The sequence below is a fragment of the Cryptotermes secundus genome, unplaced genomic scaffold, assembly GCF_002891405.2.
Source record: "Cryptotermes secundus unplaced genomic scaffold, Csec_1.0 scaffold399, whole genome shotgun sequence".
Classification (NCBI taxonomy): Eukaryota; Metazoa; Arthropoda; class Insecta; order Blattodea; family Kalotermitidae; genus Cryptotermes; species Cryptotermes secundus.
This window is the reverse complement of record NW_019727096.1, coordinates 1,290,693-1,305,480: the sequence shown is the minus strand read 5'-3', so window position 1 is coordinate 1,305,480 and position 14,788 is coordinate 1,290,693. Positions and strand designations below refer to the sequence as shown.

The following is a 14,788-nucleotide window of genomic DNA, read 5'->3' as shown; positions in this document are numbered from 1 at the left end:
GGTTCTTTCTTTTTCGGGGTTTCTTACTGAAACCTTGAAAGCACTCCTCTCCCATCCGTGTTACATGACCTGTCAATCTTATCCTCATTGACTTGATCATTCTAATGACATTTGGCGAGGAGTGCCAGTTGTGAGGTTAATAATGTGAGATAACAATATGCAAAACCAGTTCTGTATGTTTTATATTTCTGGATATGCAAGAAGACTGTGAACTGAATAGTGGCAAGAATTTCCCAGATTTAATCTTGTCTTAATTTTCTTATGAATCAGAATTTGATTTGTTATTGTCCCTCACAGATATCTTATATCTGTCATATTTTAAGAGGAACTACTGCCTATCTTTATGTTAGGATTTTACATTATTAAGAACTCTTCAGCAAAAATACAGACACTGCAAAATATATGAAATCAATAACTAATTTGCTTTTCAGAAAACCCGTAACTAAGAAACTAACTAACTCCATAGAATTGAGCCCTTTTCGAGAAGCCGCCAGTTGCGCAGCTACTCAAGAAATTCCTAACATCTTACGAAACCCGAAGGTTCATTTCCGTCAGTGGTAGAATGATCACAAAACCCCTTTGTGAAAAAAAAATATATTTTGATGTAAATACATCATTCGCATTCTAAAACTGTCATGAAGTTTGACAATACAAAACTTATAAACATTTCATAATGGATAATCAAACGTACCAAGGAACTACTAATCAACAATACCGATCCAAAATACTTAGCAAGTCAGTTCCATCCAAACTAAGATGCAACTGAAAATTACTGTCTTCTGGAATGTGACGGCGTTTCTAAGAAGCGTGCTGCTTCCATCTTCAGAGTGAAAGAATGAGTCAAGCATGGCGAAAGTGATGCAGATTTAGAGACAGTACTGAGGCCATGACCCTGAACAAGTCAACAGCAGTCAGTACTACTTCTCGCTGTACCTACAGAACTATCTCCCTATTTGGACCAGTTCTACCCTGGAGATGGAGACAGCACGTTTCTCCGAAACGTCGGTAAATATTCACCAGACAACATGGCGTCACATCCGAGCAGACAGTGACGTTCACAACCATGGCTGCATGGTAACTGAAGCACCATCTCCTCAGCCTCCCTTGCAGAGCCCAACACTCAACTAACTGCTCACTTGGAACACCGAACTCGACTTCCTATTCTCAAATGAACACTTCGTTATAATGATTTTGTGCGGACCTAATAGAAGACACCGTTTACAGCAATACATGTATTGTTGTAGGGGTGTTTACCTATCTGTTGTCTAGCAATAGTCGTCTCCTCTGGCTCCACTGTTCCTTCTTTCAGACGTCATGTCACAATGCAATTACACGGCATTACAACCCAGAAGACCGTACACAGTCACCGCAGTGAGAGTACGAACTCCAGTATGACTATACTCGAGTGTGCTCAGTGGAGCCGGAAGCTCCTCGCGTCAAATCGGCCCGATCCATACGGAACAGGATCGTTCCAGTGATTTATTGCATAGGACCCCCGCTGAATTTCGTGGTGTATTCAGTTTTAAGCCTGATATCATATAATTTAATCTTCATACAGCGAACATTCATATATTTACGATGTGCTCGAACTCACCACTATCAAAGGAGACTTCGCTGATCATTATCCATTTGGCTGCGAAGTACAGCTGCAGTCTCAAGTACCGGCCCACACGGTTATGCAGCTTGATAGTCACATTTCGAGCGTGCTCCATGATGACGTCAGGCATGTAGGAGAAGAGAACCGGCTCCCCGAAGAACTGATGGCCGCCAATGCTGAAGTGCGCCTTGGCATGTGAGAACACCTGAACAATATAAAGCAGCAATGATAATGACTGCACCACGATAAGTAGAACATTACAAGATTATGTGACCCCGTACAGCATGGGAGGTAGCTACTAAAGTTTCGGAGGAAGAAACAGCCTCCATCTTCAGGATATTATTCTACCCTGAAGATGGGGATACGAAGTACTTCCTACACGCCACATCCAAGAAAACTGTGAGTGATCATATTCAAAGCAGTGAACACCTCACATGTAACAACTGAATATTAACAAACTATCAGTCTTCTAAGATATGACTCAGTGTAGATTGGTAGACTGGTATCAATGTGATGGACAACACTAATACTTACATCTTTTTTAAGGGAGCAGATAACCTGATAGGTTGTTATTTCGCTATAAAGCTACACGGCGTCACATTCCAGAAGACCATGAACTTCATATTCACCGCGGTCAGAACCTCAAATGTTACCGCTAAAACATAATGTGTCAGCACAAGGAATCGAACCCAGAAATTAGAACTCAATGATTCTCTGCAGCAGTACTGCTACCTAAGATTCTTCGGCCTGTTTTGTTTTACTGAATGTATTTAAAGTAAAACGTTTCCGAGACGGGAAGCTGATTAAATATAAACCATCCTTTATAGGATGGGAAATGTACTTTAATAAACGGGAACTGCTTAGCGCCAATGTGGACAAGAGAAACCATAATATAACAGGAAACCAGGCAGCATATACAGAATGCCCCAGGAGGAAAAGTCGATATTCTGGGAGGTCATAGTGTCGGCCATTCTAAGCAATAAAGAAGTGTATATGTACATGTGTCCTACTCCGAACGGTTTCAGAGATAGAGCTATTTCACTGTACAGTGCACTGTACACTGTACAGATGAGCAACACGCCATGTCCTCACACGAGCTGCACCGAGACAGAGCTATTTCACTTTACAGTGCACTGTACACTGTACAGATGAGCAAACGCCATGTCCTCACACGAGTTGCACCGAGACAGAGCTATTTCACTTTACAGTGTACTGTACACTGTACAGATGAGCAACACGCCATGTCCTCACACGAGCTGCACCGAGATAGAGCTATTTCACTGTACAGTACACTGTACCTTGTACACTGTAGAGCAACACGGCATGTCCTCACACGAGTTGCAAAGTGCACTGATGTTGACGGCAGAATTTTAAAAAATGTATTATATTAGGTAAAATGTACGAACTTTGTCACTTGAACAATAAGTACAGGTATTGGAAACAGTGCGTAATATCTCTCTCTTATCAACAATTTTGGAACACAGTGAAATAGTTCTGTCTCGGAAACAGTTCGGAATAGGACACACGTACATGTACAATTTCTGCTTAGAATGACAGATACTATGGCCTCCCAGAATACCGACCTTTCTCCTGGGACATTCTATATAACCGAAATGTTGGTCATACCGCCCACAGACACAAGATGCAAAGACCCAAGAGGATAATACATATTATTTTTCCTATTGCTAGTGGGGTGGGACTAAGTCTCTTGTACTGCGGCCACTTCTGGCCTATTGTACTAGCCCCAGATGATAGGTGAGGGTGATTGTGGAGCAATTGGTGGAATGAAGATTGGCAGGGGAAACCGAAGTACCCGGAGGAAACCTGCCTCAGTGCCACTTTGTCCACCACAAATACCGCTTGACCAGACCTGGGATGGAAGCCGAGCCACCGCGGTGGGAAGCCAGAGAATAACCGTTTGAGCTTAATACATATTATAGTCTTCACTAGACGTTGTTCGGTAGCGGATTCGAAAGGCGGGCGTTCCCCTTCCTCTGGGTTCCCGAAATGTCCGCGGCCTCAACTACCGGACTCTAACAGCAACAGCTCACTACTACTATACCGCAGCGGTTATCTAACTCCAGCCCTTAACCTGTCCTGCTTATAACATCTCGGCACGGACCGCGTACAAAACACCGTTCCTCTGTTGCAGCGCAAATGTTGCTTAGCGGTGGCATGAAGTATTCAATTGTTGTAAGATTTGAGGCTTTCACGGCGGTGACTATGAAGAAAGCAGTCTTCTGGGATTTGGCACCGTGTATATGTGGTGTTAACCGACGTTTCGGAGGAACGTATCGTCTCCATCTTCAGGGTAGAAGAAAAAATATAAGAAATCTGCAAGCGATGAGACCGTGAGAAACGGTAAAAGCAGACTGTACACAGTCCACATCTACACGGTGCCAAATCCCAGAAGACTGCTTTCTTCATATTCAATTGTTGCGTGACAGCTATGACACGGACCATACAGAAAACACAGTTCCTCTGTTCTCTTAAGGGCTGCTGCCTAATAACGGCCGACTGTTGCAACTCGACAATTCTTGCTTTGATAGAATATGCCACAATATATTTAGAGCAGACTCCATGAAAACTCTGCTGTCCCAAGCTACAGATCAATTTCTTTCTATCTCACTTACATCACGTTGCGTGTTCTACCAGCATAACAAGTTCACTGCTGTATTATTCGACACGAGTGCTACAATGGATAGGCATCACGCACCTCACAGCAATATTGTTTTCTCTATTCTGGCTTTTACCTTTCGTCTAGGCACTTCTAACACCTCTCTAATAAATTAAATATTGGCGCTGCCTTATGGAAGCCATACAGCGCTTCTTCCTCTTACACGATACAAAGAGACCAGTGCGGATCAATGTCTTCTGTACGCCGAGTTTCAGAATACTGTTAGATGCACATCATTAGGAAGAAGTCCCTGGACGGGGATCGGCCCGTCGCAAGGCTTCTCCCAGCAGAGGACAACAGTAATATATGAGGTTTGAAGTCTTGACGTCAGTAGAATTTCATATTGTGGTCTTCTGTGTAATGACATCATGTATTTTTGTATGTGGACACCCCAGCGCCACTTTGTCCACCACAAATTCCACTTGACCATACCCGGGATCGAACCCGGGCCGCCGCGGCGGGAAGCTAGCGACTAACCGCTTGAACTATGGCGTGAACCCCCTCCCAAGCGTTGCTACTTTACCTATCAGCAGAGTTCAGAATCCAGAAGACCACAGTGTGAAGACTGATGAATTACACTCTCTGGGATAAACGCAAATAATAAATCCCGAAATTAAATTTACTGTTTCTTAAAGGCTGCTTGGCTTGCTCATCGACCTTAATGAAGCAGGTCCTATGTTTCTTCGAAACGTCGATGAGTTTCTACCAGACTACAGGGCGTCACATCTTATCTTCATCGTCGTCGCTACGATATTGTAAGATCCAACAATATGAAAGTTGTCGAAAGCCAGAAGAGCTGACTGTTAAATAGACGTGTTTATGTTGTCATTAAGGTGTGTAATTCATTAATCTTACAGAATACCCATAGATTTGATAAGGAATAGCTCATAGGATACCTAATTATCCTATGAAGTATCTGAGGGCAGTTAGAATTTAAAATAACTGNAACCGTAACTTCATTCTACACATCACTACTCTCAATTAGTTATTCTACGGTATATCTGATTAAAGTATAGATTACGCATTTTGATTGCGAAATTCAGTTAGTGTATGAAATAACTAGACGGCGTGTAAATTAACAGATTTCATCTTTCAAATGTGACATCTGTGTACTTTACTAGGCATGACTGATAGTCTAACCTAACTCCGTCAATGTTTCTCCTGCTTAATTAATTAGGCACCACTCCATAAAGACATATGGGGAAATGGAGGTACGCTCTATTATTCTTAACCTCGGAATTAGATGCAGGTGAGTCCACCTATTACATACATACTATTGAAACGAAAGTATTTATTAAACTACAACCTTCCTTGCCCCTGTAAAGTACAATGGTAAGTATGTGTACTGCATGCTAGTGTGCATTTTGTCCAATACATTTATGAGTTTCATATGATTCTCAGAATAAACAGCAATTGATTACCTAAACATTAATCTATTGGTACCTGTAATTGACACTCGCTGTTTTTCTAAGATGTAGGAACTGAATTATGAAATATTATCTGTAGGTTTCACATTCCTTATGTTGGACCAAATTTAGAGCCTACAGAAACGGAGAGTACCAGGCAGAAGGTCAGTGATTACAAGTGATAAAAAGAATGTAAAATTGTTGAAGGTTACTTACGAATGTTACGAATACTTGTGACAAAAAGATTTAAAAAACACAGCAAGAAAGCCTCCTTATTTCACCCAAAGTTGTCCATTATTCTTCCAAAGTATACATACGAAACAAACCTCTGTATAAAATAATACAAGTTTCAAAATGGAGCGAGAGCACAGATAGGGACTAACGTTAGAGCCCGTGCATTTAAATACCGGACTGTTGACTGGATGTCAGTTTGCATCTGGTAAGCCCTGCGACCAGCCATCTATATCAACGTTTTCCGTCGTATTTCTCAGTTCTGGGGTAAATGTCAATAAGTGGGATTTGTGGTGGACAAAGTGACGCTGGGGCCGGTTTTCTCGGAGTACTTCAGTTTCCCCTGCCAATTTTCATTCCAACAAATTCTCCATCATCATAATCGCCCGGGACAGGCTACAATAGGCCAATCAGTGGCCGCCGTGCCGAGTGGACCCAGTTGGACTCCACCCCCCACTAAGCGAATTAAAAAAAAATGTAAATCAAATTCCACATAGCACTGCATACGTCACATTCAGCCCTACTATAGTTAACATTAAACTTCCGCCATAATGCAACCCACCCAATGATACCCACAATTCCGATCGAACACAGCGAAACCAACGTTAAATTCTTTACTCTACACATAACAAAGTTCTCTTCACTTATAAATAATATTTACCAAAAGGACAAACGGGCACTGTCTGGGGACCTTCAAATCTGCAGCTTTTCTGTTCTCTCTGTCTCTCTCACTGCTCTCCCAGTCACTTCTCTTGTCTTTCTCTCTCTCTTTCAGTATTCAAAGGCTAATCAATATACGCACAGCTCATTGTTATGAAGCATCATAAACAGACTGTGATATGTGTGTGTCCGCCCTGTTATGATATACTTTTGCGGATTTTGTCACTTTCTGGAGGCAATACGGGCTACAAACAATTACTGCTTGCATCACTAAGGGTGTAATAAATTACTAGCAGTTATGTGTTCCTCGAAGGGCGTAGGCCGTTTTATACTTCCCACTCACAGCTCAGCATAACTCTACATACAGCATAGTTATGCATATATATGACGGACATTTCAAGTTCGTTTTGTGCATGGTACAAATTAGCATAAAGGTCTGAGAAGACTCCGCCCTGTGGATACAAATATCACAGAGCATAACAATAATACGCATCGTTTATTTTTATTAACTTCATGTTAAAGGCCGTGTTCCATTAGAATGCGTGTTGCTGGGTGTTCATTCGATGTACAGCCTTCGGACAGAGTCATCTGTTATATATAAAACATTTACAAAAAATATTCCCTCCTTAATCTTCCCCTTCTCCACCCCTTCCACCTTTAGGTCCTGTTAGTCTTTCTGTCTTTCCTCCTCCTCACTCTGCACTTCAATAGGCCCTTTAAGAACCATGTTTCCTTACACTGTCCCTTCTGACCTCCATATAACAGCTACCGGACATCTAGAGCAGTACTTCTCCCATCTCTGTACCCTGGGAAACGGCCCTTACAGAGGCCTCTTGTTCTGCCGCCCTTCTCCTCACTCCGATTGGTTCGCTTCGGGCTCCAATGACGACCTTCACTCTCCTTTCCCCGTTCCAACGTTTGCCTTATCTCCCCGCAAGATGGATATAAGATGAAGCTCCAAAACATCTGTAGACGTTATCATATTGCACAGCTTCACACACCAGAAGCTAAAATCTTTACAAACATTTCATTTCAGCACAGAACTCAAGTTACAATACGAAATTTTTGGTCTGTAGTTTAATAACTCTGTCTTGCTTTTATTGCTTATTAAGGTTTTGTATTCCTCAGATTCTGAAATAAGGTCTGTGATTGTTCTGTCAGTATAGTAGCTGGCCTACTAGCTAGAGTTTGTTTCCGGCAGGGGAAGAGGATTTTCTCTTCGCCATCGCGTCCCAACTGCTTCTGAGGTCCACAAAGCCTCAAATCTGATGGGTTCTAGGGGCCCTTTCGGCGGGATAAAGCGGCCATAGCGTCAAACTAACCACTGACCTCCATCTAGTAACCAGGTTAATAATACGTGCAACTACTCATATACTTAACTTCCCACCACATCTTCATGACGTGGTACTGAAGAACAAGATGAAGTTACCCGTTACCACAGCCTGAACTTCTATTATTGAATTATACTAACAGGCTTTAGGGCCGCGCCATAGCTCAAGCGGATAGTCGCTGGCTTCCCACCGCGGCGGCCCGGGTTCGATCCCGGGTCTGCTCAAGTGGGATTTGGGGTGGACAAAGTGGCGATGGGGCGGGTTTTCTCCGAGTACTTCGGTTTCCCCTGCCAATCTTCATTCCACCAATTCCTCCACAATCCCCCTCACCTATCATCTGGGGCTGGTACAATAGGCCAGAAGTGGCCGCAGTACAAGGGACTTAGTCTCACCCCACTAGCGATAAAAAAATAAGAGGCTTTAATAAAATTAGATAACTATAATTATTGAAGATATGAGATTCTCACAGCGGTGCTTCTGAAGATTTCTATCTCCTTGCATATAACTCCGTGTAGTCCTTTGAGTCAGCCGACGTTTCGGAGGGAAATAACGCCTCCGTTTTCAGGGTCAAATAAGCCGCGCAAGATACTAGCGTGGAAAATAATAGCAAGCCTTCTAAACCCACTTGCTTTGACGCTGGCATCTTGCTCGGCTTAGTCGAAGCTGAAGATGGATGTGGTATATTCCTCCGAAATGTCCGTTGCCTCCCTACGGACTACACGGTGTTATTTCCAAGAAGTTAGTACTCGTTATAATTACTGAGTTTATGGACTTTATTTATAGTCTAGTATTCTTAGAAACAACACAGTGTTTCACGAACTGGATTTGTTTTCAACCGGAGGTGAAAAGGTGTGGAAGCAAAGTTCAGAAACTTAGTACTCCCATGAGCAACGGCCCGTCTCCAGAGCTCGTTAGAGGCTTCATTAAAACTATAAATAAGAAACCCAATGTTCAGGCTGTGGTCGTCTGGGTTGTAGGCGGATATCGTGGTTCTGAAGGAACCTCCTTCCTTCACCTTCAGGCAGTACATACCTCCGAAACGTCGGTATCCATCTACGAAACTACATGATCTCACAACCCGCAAGGCAATCAGATCACTCACTCTCGTCAGAATTTGGAAATATGTAAAATAAATTCAGTGGTGTTGCTTGGAAATTCAGGCCTGACAAATACGTATCCAGATTGATTCTGTAATACATATTTGCCACTAGCCTTAAGTAAGTGCGGCCATTTTCATTCTAGTCTCTTCCTGGTTTTAAATAAGCACGCTTGTATTTTTGAAGAGCCGTGAAATACTCAGGTTCCTATAGCGGTGGTTATGAAGGGTTTTATCTCGTGGGCTATAGCGACTTGTAGACCGTTAAAAGTCAACCCACTCTGCTTGTTGCCTTTTTCGTCGTGGTTTATTCTTTGGTTTATTCTTCGACCATGAATATACGGCGAATATTCCTCCGAAACGTCGGCTGACCTTTTAACCATCTATATGACGTCATATCTCACAAGACAGAAATCTTCACTGTTAGATGTAGTATTCTGAAAGTTAAATCTCTATTGGCGCCATATTAGACCTGGACGAAGGTTCGCGGTTTTCATGGCATAAAATTCAAACTATTATTGTCTGAGTCAGCATGTATACCTAGAGGTAACGTTCCCACCTCATGACTCGTAGTACGCGGGTTCAAGTACCCGGCGGTGGTCGTCGAATTTTTAAGGGCGGAAAATTTCAGGGAACAAGTCCTCCGGGAGGGACTTTAAGCCGTGTGTCCCGTGTCGTAGCTTTACGGCACGTAAAAGAACCTCATATCTCCAAAGGAGGTCACTGAGCCAAATTCCGGACGTTTCCCGCCCAACAGCAGTCTCTAATACCTCTGGTAGATGGGGGAAGCATTATAGATACCTCTCAGCTAGTAGAACCGGTCTCGCTGGCAGGGCTGGGCTGATGGTAAGCACCAGTACCGGTAGGATATAGAGACTGGTAGAATATCATAGAGGGAAGCACAATAAATCAAACTGGTCGCGGTGCATGGGGAAACCCACCCTCTCTAACTAACTAACTAGCGTGTATACCGACGTTTAGAAGCAGTCTCCTGCTTTCATATTTATATGTACCACAATCATAAGATCAAGCTTCTCTGTACTTTCAAAATGGCCTAATATAACAGCCTTTCAATGACATTTCAAGTTCCCGAATCAAATAGTTACAGGGTACATGAGAAAAATCAGATAAGCATACTTTATCTGTTTTCTAGCCAAAAATACCTTTGCCTCAATAACAATCATTCATGGCTGTGGCAAAATGCATGTTATACATTTTTTATAAAACATGGTATCGCTCACCTGGTCGTACCTTCTAGTAGAACACGGCCTCACTCATATGAACCTGCTTTCAATAGAACACAGCGTCACTACCTGAACGTACTTTCCAGTAGAACACGGCCTCACTCACATGAACTAACTTTCTATAGAACACGGCCTCACTCACCTGAACGTACTTTCCAGTATAACACAGCCTCACTCATCTGAACGTACTTTCTATAGAACACGGCCTCACTCACCTGAACGTACTTTCCAGTATAACACAGCCTCACTCATCTGAATGTACTTTCCAGTAGAACATGGCCTCACTTACCTGAACGTATTTTCCAGCAGCAGGACAAGGTGTCACTCAATTGAACGTACTTTCCAGTAGAAAACGGCGTCACTCACCTGAACGTACTTTCCGGCAGCAGAACAAGGTGTCACTCAATTGAACGTACTTTCCAGTAGAAAACGGCGTCACTCACCTGAACGTACTTTCCGGCAGCAGAACAAGGTGTCACTCAATTGAACGTACTTTCCAGTAGAAAACGGCGTCACTCACCTGAACGTACTTTCCGGCAGCAGAACAAGGTGTCACTCAATTGAACGTACTTTCCAGTAGAAAACGGCGTCACTCACCTGAACGTACTTTCCGGCAGCAGAACAAGGTGTCACTCAATTGAACGTACTTTCCAGTAGAAAACGGCGTCACTCACCTGAACGTACTTTCCGGCAGCAGAACAAGGTGTCACTCAATTGAACGTACTTTCCAGTAGAAAACGGCGTCACTCACCTGAACGTACTTTCCGGCAGCAGAACAAGGTGTCACTCAATTGAACGTACTTTCCAGTAGAAAACGGCGTCACTCACCTGAACGTACTTTCCGGCAGCAGAACAAGGTGTCACTCAATTGAACGTACTTTCCAGTAGAAAACGGCGTCACTCACCTGAACGTACTTTCCGGCAGCAGAACAAGGTGTCACTCAACTGAACGTACTTTCCAGTAGAAAATGGCGTCACTCACCTGAACGTACTTTCCAGCAGAACACGGCCTCACTCACCTGAACGTACTTTCCAGCAGCAGAACAAGGCGTCACTCACCTGAACGTCCTTGCTAAACAAGTTGTTAGTGTGGAGATACATTGCGGAGAAATTCCGGACACGGTCGAACTCGAAGACAATTTCCACTGGGTGCCCCGCCATACCAACCGTGTCATTCCTCCAGCCCACCCACTCGTAACCTGCAAAACAACAATAGAGTAACTATAGTCAGCAAAGGGGGCGACAAATCAGTAACACCTGCACGTTTGTAACTATAGGTCTAACTTATACGACTATAACGCCGTGTAGTAAGAAAATCTCTTTATAAAACGGTGGTAAAGCTACGATCGCTTCCTTCCAAGTCCTCTCCAATAAATTTATCATCACTTCTTATCACTGGACGCTGCAGTCTAGATAATACAAGCGTAGTAAAATAAACCAAAAAAAGGAAAGGGAAAGAACATGGTAGGGCTCTGCTGTAGCCTAATTTGGAGTACTATCCCAACATCTGCCTGGAGAGGATACAGATTGACGGTAATGCTTCGACAGGATAGATGATCTCTTGCCTTGGTCTGAATTCGAGGTCCACAGGATGAGAAGCAGGGGCACTATCTTTTCCAGTGAACTAGTGGACAAATGACAGACACGAAATCTTTTAAGGCACTCAAATGCGTAGGAAACTCCCACCATTTCCTTGAAGAAGGAAACAGATCCAGCTTTCGCAACGTTATATTCTGTTCACAGAACTAGACGACATCACCAAGAAACTTACTAAATCTCACGCTTAATTATCACTACATCCTGATCAGAGTCGTCAGGAGTTACCGTGGAATGGCCGCCATAAAACAGATCATCAAAATTACGTAAATATTTTTTTAGGAAAGAGAACTGGCACATCGAAACTCTTTTTGATTGCTTTCAATTTATGTGGAATGAAACCAGTTATAGACATGCTATATAGTGACATTCATTTTAAGTTTACATCATTAGAACATGCGCAAGTTAACACGCCTCAGCCTTTGTTCAATTAATATTAAGACAAATTTAATTGCTATCGTTCAAACAGCAATGTTTATACGTACACAACATAATTCTATACACTGAAATTGTGCTCACCTTAGCCATATAAAAGTGAAGGAGCGAATTAGTGTGCAATATCTGCAAATCGAAGCCTGACGTCATCTAGTTGGCATTTTATTCAACGATGTAATGTCAAACGTATAGACTAAATTCTCTCATCCATCATACAAAATGCCAAATGCACACCTAAACATATTCCGATACATTCCAATAATCAGATGCATGATACTAAACGAATTTAAGCAATGACGTTTATATTACCAATCCATGAAACCTTCTTTATATATGAGTTGTCTGTTAATGTAGACAAAAAACAATTCTGATACTGTCTTATTAAATTATAATGGCAAATTCCGTGGTTACATTATAATTAAGAGTACTGAATTATGAGATGTAACACTGTGTAGTCTGGTAACAAACAACAAACTTTTCTGATTAACATATTGGCTCCATCTTCATGGTCAAAGAGTAATCCAAACTAGGAAGCAGTTCTGTTTCAAAACTTAGCATCGCACAGGAGCCAGAAAATAGGCTGCGAGGCTGCAAGTATGCGCACCATCCCTATATATATAAAGTAATGTAACGTCCGCGTCGAGCCAGTCGCTACGAGTTCACGTGAAATTTCATGGAGGCGCCACTTGACGGTTGCATGTACGCTGACAGCAGAGGATAACAACAAAAGACGTGGAAAGTTCCAATATTAATATGACACAGCTATCTTTTCAGAAAATTTCAAGCTCATTGCTCGCATATTTAACGAAATCATTACTTCCAAGTGTCCTAGTGCTATAATATATAAGTAGATCACAGTGAAACAAGTGTGATCGAGTATGGTGCTGATAACAGAACCAATTTTCCATAGAACTTTCAGCGGGTTTTATTCTAGTATATATTTCAACTTTTTTTTCCTGCCCTGCAGAGTAAAAAGAAATGGACAAAATTTTCAAGTTATTTATTTCGCATTAGAGCAGTGTCTGAATAATAAAAAATGAAGACATGACGGGGCGGACAACTTCATAAAAGGACAAATGAGAAGAGCCTATTGTGGAAGACGTTGATGGATGGGCCGTTCTCTTACATGCTGACGTCCCAAATGTTTCTTGCGCTTGCCTCCGGTTTTGCCGTGGTGAACAGTAGTTCGCTTACGTACCCTGCACTTTGTGATGTGGGTCAAGTTATAGTCCAGGATTACAAAGAAGTATACGGAATTTACCCTATGTTCTCTCCCACTGCTTTGTTAAAACCGCCTGTCCATATCAGGAAGCATTCACTATAGAAAGTTTACAAAAATTCAAGAATAACAGACAGGTCGGTTTCTCTGCCGGTCAGTATGATCCGTCTGCAAAAAAAAATTGGTCGACAGATTTCAATTGAATACGGCATTCAGGTCCTATAATATATTTTCTCTAACAAATGAAATTTTGATCCATAAACCCCATTTCTTCATGAAACTTAGATCAAAGACTATAGATCAAAGACTATCAGTAAACAACTTACGGTACAAATATTCGTATGCAACATGAAATATATGTGATTGTTACTTATGACTATTGTTCAAAACACTTTTTATGGAGAACTACTTGGTAGTTGCTACGCATGTTCATAATTCAATTATGATGCCCAATATTAAAAGAAAAATACTAAATATATGCTTCAAGAGACTCTTCTAATTATGCGTAATTTATGAAAAACACGACAGCTGACGAAAGAGAGACCATTACTGGTAGGTTCTTCTACCGGCATAATTAATACTATCTGCAATCTACGCTTGCAGCGCTTTATCGGTATACTCTGTTAAAATAACCAAACTCAATATCATTACGATTGTATTATATTGAAAACTGATTAACGAAATATAAAAAGAAATTGTTCTCTGCCTCTAAGCAGCACCCAGGGCACGTCTTTGTGTCTCATACCTTACAGGTTTGGATGTTAAATACCACATACAAGTGTAACTGTTCAGCTTAAAGTGTTGTGGCGTACAGACGCGTTGTCAAGCGGCGACAGTTTCTGGGCAACGGCTCTGTAAACACGTTCCTGCTGCAACGAACATGCACGCAACAATAGAGTTAAGGCGTGTTTACACTGGGTAAACTTAAAGCAACCTAGTTGCCCTCATCGGCCGACTATGTTCGCCGTCCAATTTATCAAGCAGCATGCGGCCAGGAGCAACCGTTGCCGCATGCGACCGACTGGTTGCTTCAATTTTTACGTCAGCTCGTGTAGAGATGTCACTGCAGACAGTTGCTGCTGCGGCTTATCTCATTCTGAGCAAGAGAAGAAAACGTCAGAGATCCGCTCTTCTTCTTTCTATACGTGTGGAAGGTCGTTCTGAGGTTTTTACCCTTTTCTTTTGCTTCCTTCACCGAACATTCAAACTTCGTGGCTAATTCCTCCCATAGCTTCGACTTCTTCCGATTGTCTTTATAATTGGGATCCCGCAAATCCCACAGAATGCTCTTTTCGC

General features: G+C 42.3%; 1 protein-coding gene across 1 annotated transcript in view; it reads right to left on the bottom strand.

Moving 5' to 3' along the window:
- Positions 1 to 14,788, bottom strand: part of LOC111864389 (discoidin domain-containing receptor 2) — a gene marked incomplete in the record, with an annotated part of 500,235 nt that overhangs the window by 66,394 nt on the left and 419,053 nt on the right. The window contains 2 exon segments of the mRNA XM_033751417.1: positions 1,595 to 1,802; positions 11,302 to 11,441. Of these exon segments, the coding sequence (XP_033607308.1) occupies positions 1,595 to 1,802; positions 11,302 to 11,441 (348 nt within the window).